At 38.6% G+C, this 22,034-nt stretch overlaps 2 protein-coding genes, 1 long non-coding RNA gene and 1 pseudogene across 3 annotated transcripts in view; all 4 read left to right on the top strand.

Moving 5' to 3' along the window:
• Window positions 1-22,034, top strand: part of LOC148731419 (uncharacterized) — a 387,633-nt pseudogene that overhangs the window by 262,590 nt on the left and 103,009 nt on the right.
• LOC148731420 (neural cell adhesion molecule 1-B-like) overlaps window positions 1-22,034 on the top strand; it is a 284,150-nt gene that overhangs the window by 165,588 nt on the left and 96,528 nt on the right. The window lies entirely within an intron of this gene.
• On the top strand, window positions 4,543-8,118 carry LOC148731427 (uncharacterized). The gene is made up of 4 exons (XM_088761148.1): window positions 4,543-4,868; window positions 5,286-5,441; window positions 5,983-6,294; window positions 7,936-8,118. The coding sequence occupies exons 1-4, from the start codon at window positions 4,616-4,618 to the stop codon at window positions 8,100-8,102; spliced, it is 888 nt and encodes a 295-aa protein (XP_088617274.1). The 5' UTR covers window positions 4,543-4,615; the 3' UTR covers window positions 8,103-8,118.
• LOC148731426 (uncharacterized) lies at window positions 9,175-11,504 on the top strand. Its single transcript, XR_016001668.1, has 3 exons — window positions 9,175-9,336; window positions 10,200-10,240; window positions 10,944-11,504. It is a non-coding gene; the product is annotated as an uncharacterized LOC148731426 (long non-coding RNA).

Below are 22,034 nucleotides of genomic sequence, written 5' to 3'. Positions count from 1 at the left end.
AGCGGCCGAAAATTATTAATAGGCACGAAGAGTTCGAAAGTATTTTTTGTGAAAAAACTGAGAAAATTACGAACTTTAACAATAATACATATGATGCACGATCCTCGCAGTAGATAGCGCTATTTAAGCAATAGCGAAAATCAGACCTGAAAAAAAGTCAGGCCTGTACGGGATTCGAATCACTGACCTCTGCGATACTAGTGCAGCGCTCTACCAATTGAGCTAACAAGCCAACTGGGAGCAGGCCGTTAAGTTGATTCGTGATAAACCCGTGAAAGTGATAAATGAGATACAATGAAGTATATGAAGTTCATATATTTTGTACTGCGGTATTAGATACATATGGTTTATTACGAATCAACTTAACGGCTTGCTCCCAGTTGGCTTGTTAGCTCAATTGGTAGAGCGCTGCACTAGTATTGCAGAGGTCAGTGGTTCGAATCCCGTACAAGCCTAAATTTTTTTTATTTTTATTTTTTTTTAGGTCTGATTTTCGCTATTGCTTAAATAGCGCTATCTACTGCGAAGATCGTGCATCATTTGTATCTAATACCGCAGTACAAAATATATGAACTTCATATATTTCATTGTATCTCATTTAACAATAATGTATGCCTTAAACGAAAACTATATTCTTCTTCATGCTCTCGGTTTTCGATAGAGAATAAACCAGTAAAAACAGTTACGGTTGTGAACGTAATTTGTCACCCACGATATTAAAAGGTAATCAAATGGTTTTCTCGTGAAATTGGAAATAATTTCCCTTGCGTTTTGTCAAAATTCTGATAATTTCCCTCGCCTAAAGGCTCGGGAAATTATCAGAATTTTGACAAGACGCAAGGGAAATTATTTCCTAATTTCACTCGTCGCCATTTGATTACACATACTCATTTACATGTAAAAATTTGTTTTCTACTAGTACCAGAATGGCAATGTTATTTAGTGAATCAGGGAACAGAATAAACTAGGGGTAATCTGTTAGCTCAGTACATTTTATGTTGCAGGTGGCAGTAGGTTAGTAAAGAAAGAAAAGAAAAAACAAAAAGAAAGAAATAAAATGAAATAAGTAGAGGAGGAAAAGTAGCATAAAAAGAAGACATGCTATAAATTATCCATAATTGTGATGGGAAACAAATGCTAGTTGGGAAAGTAAAATCATTGCTGCTTAGAAAAACAATAACAAAGGTGGAAAGTGAAAACAGTTTATTGGCAGCTAAAATGGACATTTTGTACTTAAAACATACCTCGGTTTATTCTTACTCCTGTTGAGGCCAGTTTTCGTACTTTGGGGGGCTTCAATCCTACACGTTAGAGCAGTGTGTCCCAGGTTTATACGTAGAACTGTTTTGGCCAGCTTGATACAAATTCGGTAATAACGATTGGGGATTAAGGATGGCTGTGCCACTTACACGAGTGCCCATGATTTGTCTTCTCGACGGTCTGACCGAAATGCCGTTGACATGCCGATTTATACGGTTCAAGCCACCACTTTAATTTATAACCCTGATAATACATCGTCCTCGGATCACCGCTTCAGCTTTTCAAAACCGTCTCATTCTTAGCCTTAGCTCTTTTAAAACCAAAACTTACTTGCCACGGACTCACCACCCGAGAAAAACAAAAATTGGTTCTGTCCTGGTGTACCGGTTCACAAGGGAATTACCATTGCTCTTTCTTTGTTTAGGAATTATCGGTTAGCTATTGTGTATTGTTTGGTCTTTTGTATTGGCTCTTGTGAACCGGTACACGAAGACAGAACCCAAAAATTTCATATCGTGTGCAACTTCAGTTCGGCTTTGGCAAAATATATAATTGAGCGTAAGAACTACCCAAAAGTCACAGCCACTTATTTCAAGGCTGTGCTCCAAGAAAAATTTAAGGGAGCCCAGTGCTCTGAAACTGTGAAATCCAGGGCGGCCAGAATATACTTGTTGTGAAAAACTAAGATGCCCGAGTCGCCCAAGAGCAAAAGTAAGGCGCCAAGGGCCAGCGGACGCTGCTTAGACCACAGCCCTGTATTTACATCCAATTGAATCACAATGCATCCTTTTGTTTTCTAACTCGTTCTTCAAAGAATGCCGACAAGGTGGACATCAATGGCCCTGTATTCTGTAGTTGCTCCTCCCAAAGATTTGCAGAATTTCAAAGCTAAGTTTACGGTATTCTCTCTAAGCTTTACCTTTTTACGTTGTCGACCAGACTCACGGCGTAAACATTATAATTGTAAAAGTTATCAGCATTTTGAGATCACGTTAAGCTGTCCGCTGACCAGTAAATTACTGTATCGTGCCGATCGTGACGCCGATCGTGCCTTAAAACACGTATTCCGCTCAGGAGTCCCAATCTCACGTCTCAAGGAAAAGCGATGGATTATTCATGAAAGCGTCACGCGTTATGTGAAGCGGTGTTAAGTTATGTAAGTAACCGTTGACAATTTAAATGCGTCATAAGGAATAGTATGGGGAACAAAATATGGTCCATTTAATACACTAAATCTTCCGAAACATGAACATTTTACTCACAAACATGAACATTTGTATTAAGAACCCTATAATGATGATATAGTGGCAGCTCCGAAGGAACTTTACTTGCCATGCGAGGGCTTCCGAAACAAATCTCATTCTGCTAATGAAACTTGAACGGAAAGCGACGTAAACATGCTGGTTTATAGAGAATGTGTTCGTGAAGTTAAATTAGTGCATACGGGGCTCATCCTCTATGTAAAAACCTGTAAAGCTCACGAGTGGCGTAAAAAACAAAGAGAACAAAACATTATAAAATAATAGCGTGCAGCAAAACAATACCTCATGAAACAAAGAAAACCTCGTCAGTTTTTTGCACCGAGGATCACCCGCATTCCCCAAACCGTTGGCTGAAACCTTTGAAGGGAACCGAAGCTTTCAAATAGATGATTTGCAATCTCATATTAAGCATTGTCTTTTAACTTTCTTTGAAGCTTTGTGAGCGTATAATTATCTTTCGGAATGAACGAATACATTTCGATCTCCCGATGAAAATTACGAGCTTTTTCCACAGGTAACCCATGCTCACTGTTTGTGTCACGTACACATGGTTAAATAGAGAGAACAATTATGGGGCGAAGTTTAGGTCTGAAAATTGGCTTGAAACTGGAAATTAAAATCAATGAAACTTACCATATGGCGATTTGTTTTCTAGACCTAAACTTCGCCCCGTATGTTCTCTCTAGTTAACCATGTGTATGTGATACAAACAGTGAGCCCGGGTTACCTGTGCTTTCTCTAACGAAAACCTCATACTCACGGGGTTATTTTTGTGGTTACAAATGAAAGGTATTGTCTTGAATCTTCGATGTTTTCTTTGAAGTTTGCAATCAGAACTTTTCAATAATTCTGGAATCATCTCAAGTTTATAATGAACTGATCGAAAAATCTTTCAGTGTGACTGAGTGCTAACATCACTTATAATTCACCACTAAATTTTCTCCGATTCTTATTGGTTTAAATTGATAACGTGACGCGATAGTGTTCATACGTAGAGAGACACTATCAGCCCTTATAGTTCACCACTAAATTTTCTCCAATTCTTATTGGTTTAAAATGATCACCTGATGCGATAGTGTTCATCTGTGGAGAGACACTGTCAGCCCATAGTGCTCATCCGCAGAAAATACCTGGATGGATAATGCCCATCCGTGGAAAATACCTGGATGGATAGTACTCATCCGTGAAAAATTTTGAATGGTTTGTCGGCCGCGAAGTTAGGCAGATCGGAAAAACAGTAAGTTTCAATTCTGACAGGTATAACGTATTCCAATGTACAGTTGCGAATTATTGACATTTGTGACGGGCTGTATGCATAAATAGATATTTGATTGCCCTGCATTTAGAGGGTTTTGACTGTTTTTCAACTGGCACGCAGAAGAAAATTTAGTGGTGCACAAAGACAATAGAGTGTTAATGTCTCAGAACTATTGGTCTGATAGCAGCCCCTTGGAAATATTATTTTCTTAAAACTAGCTTATTTGCTATGAAAGCTAATCACTTCTCGGGAAAATATTTGTTTTAAGAACATCAAATTTCCGCAGGGCAACTATCAGCCGATAGTTCCTCAATAGAAACACTCTATTGAATAATTATGAAAATTGTGTGGTTTGTTCTACAAAATTTAGCTCATTGGCCATTTAGAATTGTATACATGAATTTGGAAATGATATTTGAAGTCGAATTTGTGAAATTAGACAGTGTTTTCATGCACTAAATATTTTTACCGCATTACATAGGCTTTAAAATATACTAATTTGAAAATCATATGTTATTGCTGATCGAGCTGCAATTCTGAGATTGCGAATTTTAGGTATAGTTACAATGTACATAACAGCTTCATAGCGGTAAGGTACAGTATGGGAAAAAATCCATTACAGCTTTAAATTAATCTGTCCCCCCCCCCCCACATGCAGAAAAGCACACCGGTTTCTCATTTCTAGCCTTTTTTCCCCAGCCTTGCAGCCTTTTGAGTAGTCCCAGTTTGAATCTCCCTAATTTTCCTGCAGTGTATGGCATTTTCTGGAGGAGGTGCTTAGGATATTACAAACAAGTATACTGTACATGTATGTGCAGTTCCTGCAGTTTAATAAATGGACGTGTACAAGTTTTTTTTTCTTTTCTTTTTTTTTTGTTCAGGGGAACCATCATTTGGAGTCATACAACCTTTCCCAGAGAACATCTACCGTCTAGAGTACACCTCAGCAAACGTTACTTGCATTACATTTGAAGCATCTGGTAAACTTCAACCAGATAGAATAGAGTTTTATAGGAGAGATGACCTTAACCGATACAGAAAGTTAGAGGGGGATAGATTTGTGTTTAATCAAAGAACAGAGAATATAAGTAAGTACATCTTTGTATTACAGATAATGTAAAAAAAAAACTATCTGGCTCCAGAAAAAAATAAAAACAAAACAACTGCTGGACCTCAAACTTTACTCCCAAAGCAGGATTCTTAAAATCGTCATAAATAGTGTGAACGAGGCTGAGTCATGATTTCCCTCCTGAATTATATGTGACCCATGAATTTTATTTCCTTTAAAGTTTGTCAGAAGATCAAGATTTCCCTGAAACCTTGCACTTATAACAAGAGAGATTTGAACTTTTCCTTTTTTGGATACTTGATGCCATGATAATTTTTTATCAATTTGTGCCTGGAATGGGATCTCTCTCCTCCCTCTCCCCTCCCCCTCTATAATCTGTACAGTACAAAGCCATATTCTTCTCCTCCTGCAAACAAGTTAATTGCTTTCGTTGTAGGAGGAAACATTAAATTGTACACTACCATGACTTTGAAGAATGTAACAATTCAGGATGACAGTCAGTATGGTGATCTTGGAAGCTATGAGTGCCATGCTTTTGCAAAAAATGTAAGGTTACCAAAGAGGGATGGCTTTAGTGTTAGTGTTATTACAAGTAAGTCTATGCATTGCAGATGAAATTTCATTACTTTGTACTCTCACAGCATAAATAGGTCTATTATGTATGTCGTGTCTATCCATTGAGTATAGAATTGAGTAAAAATAAACTGTCAGAAAACAGGAGGAAATGCAAGGGATGGGGGTAACTTTTCTGACGACTGGCATCTTATTGTGGGGAAAAACACTACTGCTATCTCCTTTAAACCACTGAGAATAGGATGAGCTGTTGTAGTGTAGTTACTTGCCATTGTTCAAATGAAGTCAAAGTTCCTGTTATTTTTCACTTCGAATGTGCAGTTTACATGTAGTGTGGGTGCTGAATGATTATCAAAAAGTTATGCCCTCATCTTGGATTGAAAAGTACCTTTTCACAAAGTTCCGTATTCAGCAAAATATTTCTATATGAACCATCTTCATTCCAACAAGGAAACAAAATGTGTATATTAGTTAACAAAAAAATCAATCCACCTGATGCTTGAGCACTTGGCCAATAATCTTCACCTACATGTAATTGTTTACACATTCTTGTATTTCAGGAAATGAAATTCCAACAGTGAAAGTCACAGATTCCAGTGTTCTTAATCCAGGTTACGACATCATAATCTTCTGCAACCTAACTAGAAGAGGAAACGAGAACAGCACCTCACTGAGGAGGATTTCCTGGTATAAAGATGGGAAGTTGTTGGAGAGTGTGCGGTATCCAGATCCAGATGTGCAACAGGACTTTATAGCCCCACTGAAAGTTACAAAGGTTGGTGTCCAACAAGGAGGAAATTACACATGCCTTTTGGAAGTAAAGCTGAGGCATATTAAGGAGTACAAAGTTACAGATGGCATATTTATTAAGAGTAAGTAAAATGCACTATTACATGTGTGTTGACAGTAATTTTTTTTTTAAGAAGCTCTTTAAGAAGAGTTTAACCCTTTCCTTCGAAATATCTCAGAAGTACTGTCTGCCATATCATGCGTACGAATTAAATTCGGGCGATTGAATTGGTATTGGATTGACCAATGATCCCCTAATTGACATTTTTGTTTATTCTCATCACTTGTCTGCTTGATTTTGTATTGATATTGTAAGGAGAAATTCTGTCTTGGTCACTCGTAGCAGTATATTAAAGGTTTAACTGTGGTGGTACATTAATTGTACATTATGTGTGGTACAAGAAATCAACAAACTGAAGAAACCTGGGCCACATTTTTAAAAGTCTGCATAATTGAACCCTTTCACTTGCAAGATCTCATTTGTAATTCTTGTTACTGTCTGCCATTCAATTTTTCTGCTGTTACTTCGGTCAATTTACTATTGGATCAACTAACAATCCCCTAATTGATATTTTTCTTTCTTCTCATGACTTGTCTGTGTGATATTGTATTGATATTATAAAAACAAAATTCTGTCTTGGTTAAAGGGGTAAAAGAGCTGCATTGTACATTCTGTATGGGCACTATGAATCTGCATGGGCTGATAAGCATTCAATCAATTCTGTAATACCCTGACTTTTAAAAGCCATACCATTATTAAACAGAAAGTAAAGTACCCAAGATGAAAACACCGTTTTATATTTCCAGAAATACCTGCACCCGGATCTGATTATCTGATTAGAAATGACTAAGTCTCTCATCATACATACCTACATACATACATACATACATACATACATATATGGTTAATTGACCACTCCCCATAGGGGTTTTTCAGGGCCAACACCCACCCATCCCACCCAGGAGAGGACATCCACCACACAGAGATCTCGTGCGTGGGAAATTAACGTCTCCTACCCCTAACCCTGCAGAAGACGGGGCCTACGGTTTATTCGTCCTTATCCAAGAAGAGTAGAATATCTTTCCATTTTTTGATTATAGAAAGGTTGCAAACTCTCCTTACTTATTTTAAGACCATAAGTATTGGTCCGGCCGAGGCTCGAACCCTCGACCTCCCACACAACGCAATCCGCCGCTCTAACCAATTGAGCTAGCCGGGAGGCGATAGCTATTTTAGAGAATTTGTTGTAATTACATCATAGCTACCACCTTTAAACTGATAAATTGCTTTGTATGAACCTAGTAATCCCAGGATATTTTTTCGTTAACGCTTGTCACAAGAAGAGAAAAAACATCTTGTTTCAGTTGTTTGCTGAATAGACTGAGTTTTAAATTTGTATGGAGAGGTTACATTGCAGTCACTTCCGGGAGTAGAAGGGAAAGCATTTGGTAAGCTGAGACATTTTCCTTGGTACAGCATACCTGGGAAGGTTCATTCAGCCTTAGAGATCGATAATTTTAAGGCTACTTAGCAGTTTCCTGGTGAACTTTCAATGGCCCAGTTTTTACATTACATGTACTGTACATAGACGGTATTTCGATCTCTATCTACCATTTTTTCTTTGTAAACCAGGGTAAATGTGCGTGTATGTCTTGTTGTTAATCCAAGATTGCACCCCTTACTTGGACAATTCAAGTGTTACCTGGTCATTGATTTATTCTAGTTGCACCTTGGTTTCCAAGCCAAAGGAAGACATTGAGGACTGAGAAGGCTTCTAAAGGAAGCACTGTGTCGTTTCAGTGCGCTCCAAAAGGATTTCCTTTGGAGGTAGAATGGAAGGTGAAGAAGCAGAATGAAGACAGTGTTCAGGTTTACATAAGTAAGGTTTAAAGATGCTCATTTCATCAAGGGCTCCTATTAAAACAATTCAACGCAATCTTTGTGGGTTCGTCATCATTTGCCAGTATAAGTTATTTATTATCTTTATTTATTTTTTGTGATAAAACAGAAACAGTCAGAAAAATTATTAGTCTCCCTCGCAGCCGTTTTTTTTGGATGTCACGCAACGCTCCCCCAAAAGTACGGCTGCTAACAACCGAACTACATTCCTTTCTTATTGTCCTTGCGGTTTGGTCGCGGTCTATTGAACTGACCAATCACATACCAGAAAATCTGTATGAAGTAAGGTTTCACGCGAAAATGTGGATGTTGGGAGAAACACTGGCGAAATTTGTCGATGAGAGCTCGAAATGTTTCACATGTTCATCGTTGTGCCCTGGTAAAGATAGAGTATATATTTTTGGTCGGCCAACGTCTCCTACACTACTTGTACTTCTTCTTTGCCAGTCCGCTGCTAGCTGGAGCGAACCCGATTAGTTATGTTCCTGGCTTCTTATCACCGGTACAGGAAATCGGCCCGAATTATCGAGTGTTTCCGCACATTGGTACAACGCAACGACAATAACAATAATATGACCACTTTCATCGGTAACATGTTCAAACACGAGCGGGAGTGCTTGATATAATTATTAACGATTTCCCGGATCCTGTGGGCAACTTAGCAAAAACATCCTCTTTCTCGACTAAAACTCTTTTAATTGCAAGCTTCTGGTGAGCTTTAAGCTCGAGAATTTGGAACTTTGACGACGCTTTGCGAAAAGCTGCTTCAAGCACCGCCATTTGTCTTGTGTTTTCCACACGAGGATCGCGATAGAAAACGATATCTGATTGGACGAGTCTCAAAAGGTGAGTCTGATGCGAAAAGGTTCCTGAAAATGGAACCCCAGCTGTGATTGGCCAATTCGGAGAAAGGAATGTAGTTCGGTTGTCAGCAGCCGTTCTTTTGGGAGAGCGTTGCGTGACATCCGAAAAAAACGGCTGCGAGGGAGACTAAGAAATTATCTGTTCTAGAGGAAATGAATTTGTCTCACTTTACCTTTACTGTGTTTCCTGTCAGATGGATCAGGTGGACACTACAAGATTCATCAAGACACATTTGGCCCATCGATTCTGATCGTGTCTGGAGTGGATTATACTGATCATTGATATTATTATTGTTGTCTTCCTTCGAACTGCTCCCAAAATGTAGAAGACAAATGCCAGCGATTCATTCTGGGCGTCGGAGGTGAGGCTCTACGTGTGTTTTGATCATTTTATTTGCTTAACACTTTAAGAAACTGACTGACAACATCTAGATTCTTCCTTCTCTTCTGTAGATATTTCGTTTTCTACTGACGAAGAGAATTTGTCGAAAAATCAAGAAAATCTTTAGTTGGTGATCATTTCCTTAATTCTCATTACCTTGATGTTTGATTCAGGGTGGTCTTGTAAGGGGAAAATTACATTCTATGTGTAGATGCTTAAAGTGCACCTAACTCCTAAATTTCTTTTTCGTGTTAAAAAAATCTTTATGCTTTGGTGAGTATCCCTTCCAAAAACATTTTTGGATTTGGTCAAATCCTTAAATTTTTGTGCCCCGGTGAAGTATGGAAAATCGCATTAAAATCACCGCCATTTTGACTCACGACAGCGTTTCAAGGATCAAGAGTCTGGCGACTAATGTGACGTCACTTTGAGAACCCAACAATCTGTATTTCGCGCCATTTTGCACAGTTCACAGGTTATGTTTGGAAGGTTAGATCGATATTGGTCGCAAATATGCCGCAGAATGAATCTAGTGCTAGAAAGGCTTTCGCAGGTCAACCACTGGCTGAGAATTCCTTAAGCGTCTTCTCGAAGTGACGTCACAAGTCTACTCTGCCCAGATGCCCATTTACGCGGTCGTGGTCCATTCATATCTCGACTTCAACAGGGCATAAAAAAGTTAGGATTTAACCAAATCCTACAATTTTTTCGAGGAAATACTCACCAAAGCAGGAACATTTTTTTTAAGTGAAAAAAAAATTTAGGGGTCAGGTGCACTTTAAGTCACTGTTAGGGATCAGAGGATTATGTCCTGGTTTACGTGTACAATTATGTTTTCCTCAGAATTATCACTGTCAGCTGCATTTACATGTAGTAGCAAACAGGTAATGTTGTTTTTATCATTATTATTAGTGTGATCATAGCCATTGCAATTCCCTCAAATGGGATCAGTGCTTTTTGTTGCTTTATTTTTCACTTATTATTCCTTTACAGGGTTTGTAATCCGACAGTGTAATCAGACAGTTGGCTGTAATCAGACAGCTAAAGCAGCTAATCATACTAGGTCCACTCAGCTTAGATATCCACCAATGACAAAATTAATTGCAGTAACCATAGCAACAACCATGTTTGTACTTACAGCTTTACTTTTCAGCTATGATTGACAAATCAGACTCCTGCTCTGCATGTTTGTCTGGTTTTGTTAATCACTGGTACGATTACAGACCCAATTGGAATCTACTTGGTCATGTTACCATTATTTATTATTTACCATTATTATCATTGTCATCATCTTGAGCATTATCAATATCACTATAATTATCAGTATCTATATTTATTTAATACTTTTTTGGTTATTTTAACATGAGCATTACGATTCTTGAAATCCCAGTTGCTTTCATTTGATTCAAAATATAATTGAATGATGGCATTTCTTACAACAACATAATATGTGATTGCAAGTTATACTAGAGGTATCACAATCCTAAAGAGTCACTCAGCCTCCTGTAGGTTTTGTTCAACAAATGGTTTGACCCGTCAATGTTATCATGTTGTTTTATTGTTTGCTTTTTTGTTTTGTTTTAACAGATCCATTGGGCCCTTTGTGGCCTTTTATTGGTATCGTTGTTGAAGCCCTTGTTCTTTTGTTAATCATCTTCATTGCTGAAAAGAGAAAGAAGGTCAAAGAAAAAGGTTTGAAACAGTAATGAACATGATTCAATAGGTCCTCTTTATGCATTTCATTTCCATTTTTTATACAGAATATACAAGTCATGTAGTTGTATTAGAAAACGTAGTTAGTTTCTGTTTAATCTAATTGATCAGTTCATGAGCAAGCAATAAATTACATGTAAAAGAAAAAGTAAAACGTCAACTGGTACATGTAAACTGTAGAAAGAAAGAAAACTGAAGAGAGTAAAATATCAACTAGTACATGTAAACAGTAGAAAGAAAGAAAACTGAAGAAAGTAAAATATCAACTAGTACATGTAAACTCTAGGTAAACTGAATACTAAATTGTTCGGTGAAAAATTTTCCTTCCGGTGAAAGGCTCAGTTAGTACTCTTTTGGTTTTTTTACTTCATGATTGTTACAATGCCGTACTGAAAAAAGGTCTTTAATCAGAACATTCTAGAAGAGGACATTCGAATAAGGTTGAGATAGATAGATAGACAGATAGTTTATTTGTAAAAAGAGAAAGAAAAACCATCGATCTTCCTCTCGATTGCTAATTACCCGGCTCATCGCTTACATAAAATGCTTCAATCATCAGGGCCGTCGTGTTATAGTCTTAGGCGCAAAAGGCGTTTTGCGATTTCCAAATGAAAGACCAAGCGTTTCAAAAATAGTTTTTTAGTAAGATCGTGTATTAACAACGAACTTTAGTGCTTGGTGAGTTTTGTAAATGAGATCGATGACGTATATAATTTAACAGTTCAAGCTTTCATTATATTTATAGGAATTTTAACAATTATTCCACGAGCGCGCGTTGGATATAAGATGATGGATAGCCAACGAGGCGCGTAGCGCCGAGTTGGCTATAATCATCTCATATCCAACAAGCGCGAGTGGAATAACTGTTTTATTAAAAAGGTTAAATTAAATTAAATTTTATTCAATTTTTAGCTCCCTTTTAATTTTAATCTGACACGTACGCTTGCCATATTTGTAGATTATGGTATATTGGCTGATATACCATAATGGCTAAGCCAATAAAAAGTCTTGAATTGCATTATCCAATGATCCAGTTTTGAACAATATTATTTATATAAGACTTTATTACTATCATTATATTATACTCACTATTACAAGATATTATTTTAGATATTACTGTACTATACTAGTAGTACCTATCGCTAGGTGCCAACGAGGAAGACACAATCTTAACATTTAGATCGAAATTTAAATACCATTTTGTAGGAGATGTTAATAACTTTCGAATCCTTAAGCTTATTTTTAGCGCTCAGATTTTTTAAATTTGTATAATCTTAAAAGAACTGTGTTTAATTTTTAGAAATTTACAGCAACCAGTCGACAGCAGTTTCTTCTCAATTACTTTTGTTATTGATTGTTCTTCTTAAGTCGTTTGTAAAAACAAACCCGAATGCATTTCTTAAAAGCACGAGCGCGGGCTTATATCTGGAATTTTCTATTTTCATCATGACATCATTTACGGCTGCAGCTACCAGTATCTTTTTAACCTTTTCCCATTAGGTTTTTCAGACTTAATAATTTCTCTGGGAAAATAAAGTAACTTACTTGGCAATACAAAGGTTTTTAGTAGTTGTATTGAACTTGTATCTAATATTATTAAAAACTAGATCATTGGATAATGCAATTCAAGACTTTTTATAGGCTTAGCCATTATGGTATATCAGCCAATATACCATAATCTACAAATATGGTAAGCGTATGTGTCAACTTAAAATTAAAAGAGAGCTAAAAATTTAATAAAATTTAATAATTTAATTTAACGTTTTTAAGAAAACAATTATTCCACTCGCACTTGTTGGATATGAGATGACTATAGCCAACGAGGCGCTAGGCGCCTCGTTGACTATCGTCGCCATCTCATATCCAACGCGCGCTCGTGGAATAATTGTTAAATATACAAGAAAAAATTTCTCAGTTCTAATTGGTTAAGATGAATGCTGTTTTCAGTTAATTAAGTGCAGAAAAGAGTTAATTCAGTGCAGAAGAGAGTTAATTCAGTGCAAAGAAGGAAACAAATCAGACATGCTGATTGGTCAGAATGATTGATCAATGTCAATGTCAAGGTCAATGTGAAGGTCAATGTCACTTGCAGGGTTTGAATAACTTATTTTTGCACGTGATGTGCGCGCTCTTCTTCTGCGTAGTTATGAGAAGCTACCTCGTAGTTCTCATGCATATTATTAATAGATAATCACATGTTTTTCTCCAGCAATTTGGAATAAATAAGCACTTGTAAATTTTTTCAAAGACCACAAATTCTACTTGCCCTACGGGCTCATGGAATTTTGTTAGTCTTTGAAAAAATTTACTCATGCTAATTTATTCCAAATTGCACTCGAAATCATGTGATACCTATACAAAACATGAACATGTTGAGCAAACTATTGCATTGTTAACTGTTTAATGGCAATTGTGAATTGCTGCATTAAGACATGGTTTACATACTTAACTGCATCGTAGATAACAAAACAAGAACATGTTGAGCGAAATGTAGCATTGTTAACTGTTTAATGGCAATTGTCTCTATGTGAATTGCTGCATCAGGGCATGGTTTACATAGTCAACTGCATCGTGTATATCAAAACAAAAACATGTTGAGCAAAATGTTCCATTGTTACCTGTTCAATGACCATTGTCTCTATCTGGATTACTGTAGGAAGACATGGTTTACATAGTCAATTGCATCATATCAAAGCTTTTGCGTAATGAAACAGGACAAAAAAAAAACAACAAAACGAAAACGTGTTCAGCGAACTATTGCAGCCTCAATTGTTCAATGGCAATTGGCTATATATTAATTGCTGCATTAAGACATTGTTTACTCAGATAATGATTGTTTGTAAAGGAAACAATATCTGTGATGGTTTCAGTTTGGACATTGTATGTTAATTTCCAATGTTACTCAAAATAACCACTGACTGAAGAACTAACTAAAACAGCCTCTACTTATGTGAAACAAAAAAGCGTAGGACTACATTCGATTCTGCAACTTGTTGCCAAAACTTCGCCCTTCCGAATTGCAGCGCGCGGTAAGGACGTCCTGTACTTGTTTCGCTATCGAGATGTGATAATTATATCAACTGAAAACAAGCTAGATAATTTTTTCCGAAGAAAATTAGTAAAACGGCGCCTGAGAAATCACGTCTTACAAGGAGGCGTAACTTGCGCATATCTGTTTAACACCATGATATACTGCATTCCAAAACGATTCTATTGTAATCTTATGTTGCGCAAAATCGAGATTTTTTCTCCCTGCAGCTCATGCACACACGGCTCTAGAATGCTGCCGCCTCTTGGCCACAGCTGCTCGTTGGCAATTATATTATATTTTACACTGGATATATGGTGCACGATCCTTGCAGTAGGTAGCGCTATTTAAGCAATAGCGAAAATCAGACCTGAAAAAAAAATCAGGCCTGTACGGGATTCGAACCACTGACCTCTGCGATACTAGTGCAGCGCTCTACCAATTGAGCTAACAAGCCAATTGGGAGCAGGCCGTTAAGTTGATTCGTAATAAACCCGTGAAAGTGATAAATCAGATACAATGAAATATATGAAGTTCATATATTTTGAACTGCGGTATTAGATACATATGGTGCACGATCCTCGCAGTAGATAGCGCTATTTAAGCAATAGCGAAAATCAGACCTGAAAAAAATCAGGCCTGTACGGGATTCGAACCACTGACCTCTGCGATACTAGTGCAGCGCTCTACCAATTGAGCTAACAAGCCAATTGGGAGCAGGCCGTTAAGTTGATTCGTAATAAACCTGTGAAAACTTGTTGGGAGCCAATTGGGAGCAGGCCGTTAAGTTGATTTGTAATAAACCTGTGAAAGCTTGTTAGCTAAATTGGTAGAGCGCTGCACTAGTATCGCAGAGGTCAGTGGTTCGAGTCCCGTACAGGCCTGATTTTTTTTCAGGTCTGATTTTCGCTATTGCTTAAATAGCGCTATCTACTACGAGGATCGTGCACCGTATGTGTCTAATACCGCAGTTCAAAATATATGAACTTCATATATTTCATTGTATCTGATTTTACACTGCATTGTAAATACACAATTCAGCTTAGTGGCTGCAAGTTTTTTTTTTTACGCATAAACTATCTATCTATCTAGGTATCAATTGATCAAACACCAAATTGTATATAGGGAGAATTGAATTTTAGATAACAACAAAAAGTACAATTACCATGATTTTTGTATGTACAGTTAAATTCTCTCAATACTTTAAGCAACATAAAGCTGAAATTCTGTGCTACATATCGTTTTGATAGAGTTATGTACAGAGGGCTTTTGACATAAGATGGTCCATGTTTTTGAAAGAGACTTGTAAAGTTTAAGTAAATGACATCATTGCATTTATTGCCTTCTCCGCTGTTCACCCCATTGTGTGGATCTTACATTATGATGACACAAGTACTAATTTCTCAGTCTTACATACAAACGTTTTGTGTTTCCTAGGGTTAACGGTCGAATGGATTTTAGTTATAGTTTCACAGACTATGGAATTGGCACAAGAGGGCAGGTGCGCACGCGTAAAGTGGGAGAGCCCCTGTTGCTTAGAATGGTTACTCGCACTGTACGTGTGTGGCAAATCCCAGTCATTTTTGTTGCTTTTATTATAGGGCTTAAAGATAGCACAGAAACTGCAATTTTATTTGAAAATACTGTTTTTGTGAAAGCTGTTATGCTAGTGCTGTCGAAAGTTTATTCTTTTTCATCACTGGTATCGGAACAAGTCGTAAGAGACATATTTAGAAGTTTCGTCTATTGATTTTTCCATTTTCATTTATAACATAGCTAAAGCAAAGCGCGCGCTCTGATTGCTTAATTCATCATCTACTATTTGCCTGTGGGTGTATGCTGCTGACGTGAGCAAATGCTAAGACTATTTTTACGCGCGCGCCTGTTTTTTTCTGATCACGTAAGATTTGTTAAATAAAAGGGAACTCTTCTTACAATGTTGCAATGTTATGTTAATAAAACAATGGTAAACACCACTGTTTCCTCATGTGGTTTCCGTCTCCGGCATGAAGAAATATATCGTCACAAGACAACCTTTCTTAGAGATGAGAATTAAATTTTATTTCGCGTCCTAACCGCTCACACTCGCTATGAATAATAATTTTTAGCCCAATCTATAGCTAATTACATATGAATAAAAGAGTGCTGCGTACTGGGAATAACGATCTAAACAATTATGGACTAATTGCAATATGCAATGGCATATTGTAACAACCACAGTTTGTTCATAGTTCTGCTGAACTCTTTCACCGGTTGCTGGATTCAGAGATTATAAATTAAAGAGGGTTTTGGTCGGTATTTCAGGAAGCGTGATTAAACTTTATCGAGTTGCTGGTGTGCAGTTATTTGTTATGAATGAATTTTCGCGCGCTTGTTTTCTCTCGCAGTAAATGGTTTGAACCCGGGGGTAACATGTGAAGGTGTAGTCTGATCGTCCGGGTGAGTGTAGTCCTGAAAAGGACTGTTGTCGGTGGTAGTGACTGACGTTTCGACAACCTGTGCGGAAGTCATCATCATAGTCAAGTGAATGATTGTTGTCAGTAGAATGTTCTTATTCCAGGTCGTGTGAAATGATCGGTTGGTTTTGCCGTGATGTTATTGGCTGTAAGACTCAAGTGACGTAAGTCGGTCGTGATTGGTCTGTTTCGATCTGTCGGTAAAGTTAGGTCGTTCTTTTTTGGTCGTTTGTGATGTTTATGTCGTGAATGAGTCGTTTGTATGGAGAGGGTAGTTGTTGACATCTGTTTAGGGGAGTCTGTTCTAAGTTAGTAAACCAGCTTTCCAGAGTCAGTCGTTGAAAATAGTCAGTGCTGTAGGTTAGGCATTGCGCAGAGTCCCAGTCAATGTTGTGGTTGGTAAGTCGATGGTGTTCAGCAATGTGATTGCTGACATCACCTTTCCTCGTCGCCCGTCTGTGTTCAGTCAGTCTTGTTGTGAGGTTTCTGCCAGTCTCAACGATGTAGGAGGCTCGGCAGTCGGAACAATTGATCTTATAAATTGTTCCCTGTCTGTTCCTCGGTTCGTCTTTGTCTTTAACGTTGGTTAGTAACTGACGTAGTGTGGTGATGGGTTTGTGGGCGACGCGGATATTGAAGGGTAGTAAGATGCGCGAGATGTTTTCAGACATGCCTTTTATGTACGGTATGGTTGCTGTAGTCGTAGGGGTTGCGCTGTCGTTTGTTTCGGTAGTGGTAGTGGGTCGGTGAGTGTTTCGTCGGATGAAGTCGTTGTTGTAGTTGTTCTTCGTAAAAACACGGTGAAGGTATTTGTTCTCGTGGGATAAGCTGTCTGTCGAGTCGCATACTAGTTGTGCGCGTCGTGTTAGAGTTCTGATAGTTGTGGCTTTGTGTGATGTAGGGTTGTAGAATGACTCGTCTAGTAATCTGTCGGTGTGTGTCGGTTTCCTGTAAACTGTCGTCCGTAATGAATTGTCGTTGTGGCTTACCAGGCAGACTAGAAAAGGAAGTTTTCCATTTTCTTCGACTTCTCTGGTAAACTGTATGTCAGTGTTTTGTTCATTAAGGTGGCGGTGGAATGCGTCAATTTCGTCGTGTCGAACGGCGGTGAAGGTGTCGTCAACGTAACGTAACCAAAGCGGTATCGTTTGTCGGCAAGTCGAAAGGGCGCGTTCCTCGATGTTCTGCATCACAATTTCTACTATAACAACAGAAACTGGAGCCCCCATGGCAGTGCCGTGTAACTGTTTGTAGTGTTTACCGTTGTACTGAAAGTAAGTAGACGTTAGGCAAATGTTTAGCAAGTCCATAATGTCGTCTGTCGGTAGCGGTAGTGGGTCAGTAGATTGTCGGATTGCAGTCTCAGTGCATTGTAATGCCAATTGACGTGGAATACTTGTGAACAGTGATTTCATATCAAATGACACTAGTTTGTAGTCGTCAGGTATCTCAACAGTCTTGGTAGCGTTAATGAAGTCTTCAGTGGATTGTAGTTTATGTCTGGATTTGTCGGTTAGCGGTTGTAGTATTGTCGTCAGGTACTTGGATAGTTGGTATGTGGGAGAGCCACAGAAAGAAACAATAGGTCGCATCGGGAAACCAGGTTTGTGTAGTTTCGGCAAACCGTAGAGTTTCGGTGGCTGCGGTACCGAGCACCTCAGTCGATAGTACCGTTGGTTGTCAAAGGCGTTCGTTTTCTTGAGTTTCAGTAGTTTACTGTTGAGTTTACGTTGAAGTGCAGGAGTTGGGTCACGTTTGAGTTCTTCGTAGGTTCGTTTGTCGTTAACTAGTGCGTCCATTTTGTCGTGATAGTCAGTTTTGTCCATAACAACAGTAACTCGTCCTTTGTCGGCTGGTAGGATGACTATGTTCTCGTCGTTTCTCAGTCGTTTCAGTGCGCGTTGTTCGTCTTTAGTCAAGTTGCTGTCATTTAGTGACGTTGATTGTATAGTGGAGGCAATTCTGCTTCTGATGTTATCCTTGGTCGGCTCTTGTTTTCTCTTGTCATGTAAGACTACACAAAACTTTTTTTTTGCGATGTAGCTCAATCAAAGGACTTCTGTTCCTCCAATGTATCGATGTTATGTTATAAAACAAATGCTGAACGCCATAGCGTGCACTATTGAGTTATGGATGCACTTGGGAGGTTTGCTAAGCACTCAAGAAGCTAGAGTTGCACTCGGCTATCGCCTCGCGCGACTCTTACGCTTCTTTCGTGCTTAGCAACCTCCCGCGTGCATCCATAACTCAATGGTATACGCTATGCCGTTCACCATTTGTTAATTCAAGCTTAAAGGGATACTCTCTCGCCTGTGATGAATTTTTGAGAAAAGACGGATAACAACTTAAATAAAAATAAATCTTTTGAAAAAAAGGGTAAATCCTTTGTTGTTTTCGTTTAAATTTGAAACTTTTCTCAACGCGTGGTTCGAGCGTAGAGCTTTGCCCCCCCAAAGGAAGTGACGTAGAAGGGAGAACTCATTTAACTTCTGTTGAGATTTCTTTCACAAGAGCATCGAGATTTCTTCAATAAAAAACGCACCCCAAAAATACAATAATACCGCAACGACGTGTGGCCAGTGGATGTTCCAATACGCGTAGCGATGGAGTAAGCCTTCATAAATGACCCGAAGATCCTAATCTCGCTAGGTTATAGATGAGAGCCATGAAAAACACGCGATCCGATTTTGAGAACCCAACAAACTCTAGCCGTCTATGCAGCATTCACTACTTCACTGCAGGTTCTTTAGAGGAACAGTCAGTTCTGGCGAAATCTATGGGTTTAAAGATGAAAGCCCTTTCTAAAATACAATGCTGTTCCCTTAATTTTGTTATATTAATCCGCCCGTAAAAAAGAAACGAAGGCTCGAGGACGAAAAAAAAAACTCTCATCTTCACAAGTGGTGACACGAGCGCGGGATTATCAAAACAAAATCGACAACAACTACGTGGAGCATACAGAAAATGGAAAACTGCAAAGGGGTATGTATTACCTGTAAAAGAAATATAGACCTGTCCTACTCACACCTCCGAACCTGCAAAACACTTGCGGGAAAATCCATCACATTCTTTCACTTGGCGTGTTCTCCCCTCAGCAGAAACATTCCACAAGCGTAGGATCGTCGAGGGGCTAATGATCCAACAATTCCACCCCAGTTTGAACAAACAAGTCATTTCTTATGTCTCCAAACTTTTCCCATCGGGAATCACATAAGATATATATGTATGTACAGACGGTCAACACTTTCAACCCTGATGATGACAAACAGCCGAAAACGTTTGGTTTTAGCATTTTAATAACTTTTCTTAATCTTTTTAGCCTTGCATATATAATATCAAATATGAACCTGTATTCATTGAATGAAAAATGTAGCAAAAAGCTCTTTCAAACTTATAACCCAACTCATTCACCCGGTGCGTGTTCCAGATCCTCGATGCACATATAGAAAATGAACAGCTCTCCCTTTCAAAGAGAGTTACCGAACAATTAGGTTTTGCATCGGTAGCATTCACCCCAAGCTCAAGACGTCAGCACCCAAACTCCCAAAATAGGGAAAGATTTCTCTGTGCAATTTCGGAGCAGTCGTACCGCTAGAGGCAAATTTAGTCACTTGAAAATACATAAAAATACAAGTCTGTTGTGACAGTAGTTTGGCCGTCCCGAAGAAAGTAACCAAACCGCACGCTAAAATAACTTGGCAGGTTGTCAGACGTCCGTTCCAGTAAAGAGTAAAAGCACACAACGCACTTCGCTCAAGGAGTTTATTACGTCGACCCCGGTTCAGAGTGAGGAGGAAAATTTGGATCAAGAGGAAGAAGGTGAAGAAGAAGTAAAAGAATGAGGAATTACGCAAGTTTAAGACTTACATAACACGTGCAGCGAATGTGAAAGAATAGCTTTATTGTGTTAAAAACAAATGCCGGTCTAATCAAGTTGAGGTCCTACATTTTTAAGGCCAAACACTGCTGCATTTCTCAAATCTAACGATCACTTCACTTTGTGAAGTGACAAACGAAGAGATTTCGCCGAAAAGCGAAAATTGTAACTCAGAGAAATCGCTTACCAGTCTGTTTCGTAATCGCTCGAATGGATCGGCTTAATCTGGTTCTTTCGAGGAGTCAGAACTAGCCTCACTGTCTTAAGGCTCAAACACATATATGGTTCAGTTCCTTGAGCGTCTGCACCCTCGATCACCGACCATGAATCCGAAAAGGAAAAGTCGAATCTCTAGAGTTGGACTCCAGTACGATCGCTCGTATGTTTTTCAGTTCTCCTATTACGTCATTGATTACGTGTTTAACTGAGCCTCCGATCAGGCTCACGGCTTAGAGGGCGCGAAGCAGGGGAAGGAAGGGGAAGGTTTCTGTGTCCCCACGTCTGATTAAACGGGGAGCCTGTTCGCAGGCTATGTTTAACTAGGAGCCATTTCAACTTCCTGTCATTGAATTGAGTGAGTTTCGCGCTTTTGCACCAGGATTTCAATCGAATGAAAGGTTTTAGGGAACTTTTTCTTCTTCCAGTAGTTGTTTTGGCAAAATATCTACATTTTAATTAAATGTTAAAATTTGGTGGAGAGTATCCCTTTAATGCCTGAGTATTTAAATGCTAGACCATCGAAAGTCACGAAGATTACAGATTACTCCGTGAGGTAGATATGATAGGAGATGGGAAAGGAAGGGGGAAAAAAGGGAGAGAGTACCAGATTACCTCCCTTCCAGGCAGTTTCTCCCCCCTTTCTCCTCCCCCAAGTTACACCTGCCACAAATTGTGAGACAAACTGTCTTTGAATTATCAAAAACGATCTTTTGAAGTTTAATATTTTTGGCGTAAACGAAGATGAGGTATTAAGTGTTAGAAAGATCGATGCAATTATGCTTTGTGTGTGTGTGTGTGTGCGTGTCTCTGTGTGTGTGTCTGTGTGTGTGTCTGTGTGTGTGTGTGTGTACCGCCATGTTTGATCGCCATGTTTGCTAGTAGAAAGATATCGTAACCAAACTCATAATTTTTTTTGTAGCTTGTACCTGAATAAAAGTCGGCCGGTTGTGAAACCAACAGTTTGCCCTTCTTTAGCTAAACTTCGTTTTAGCTATCTTCAATTCAGCCAAATTTTGAGAACTGCGTCAACAAGGTTTTATATCAACAATGGAAAACACTATCATCCCACTTATGCACAAATTTAGATTGTAAAAAATCTTGGGAGATTCAAGGAAGACTTCCTTTAGCCCTCTACGCTCCCTGAACATCGGTAGGCATGTTCCCCATACTGTGTGCTTTACATTACTGATGGTACTGACGCGAAGAAATTTTTTTTTTTACAATCCAGAGCTTCATTCAGTTGAGATCATTTTCTTTTTACTCATAACCGTAGCGTTTGATTTAGAAGTGATATTGTAAGGGGAAACTAGATGTTAGTGACTGAGGTTGAAGAGTTTATTAACCGGCTCAATTTATTTTCAGTTATGTTGATTCTTTATTTCGAA

This window comes from Stylophora pistillata, chromosome 5, assembly GCF_964205215.1.
Source record: "Stylophora pistillata chromosome 5, jaStyPist1.2, whole genome shotgun sequence".
NCBI classification, from domain to species: Eukaryota; Metazoa; Cnidaria; class Anthozoa; order Scleractinia; family Pocilloporidae; genus Stylophora; species Stylophora pistillata.
Note: the sequence above shows the minus strand (reverse complement) of the source record. Positions and strands in the feature narration are given on the sequence as shown.

What these genes read in the sequence shown, in the direction of transcription:
- LOC148731427 (XM_088761148.1), top strand. Translation starts at nt 4,616, where the DNA reads ATGGACGTGTACAAGTTTTTTTTTCTTTTCTTTTTTTTTTGTTCAGGG. An exon ending in TCAAAGAACAGAGAATATAA is followed by an intron (nt 4,869 to 5,285) that starts GTAAGTACATCT and finishes CTTTCGTTGTAG; the next exon opens with GAGGAAACATTAAATTGTAC. An exon ending in TAGTGTTAGTGTTATTACAA is followed by an intron (nt 5,442 to 5,982) that starts GTAAGTCTATGC and finishes CTTGTATTTCAG; the next exon opens with GAAATGAAATTCCAACAGTG.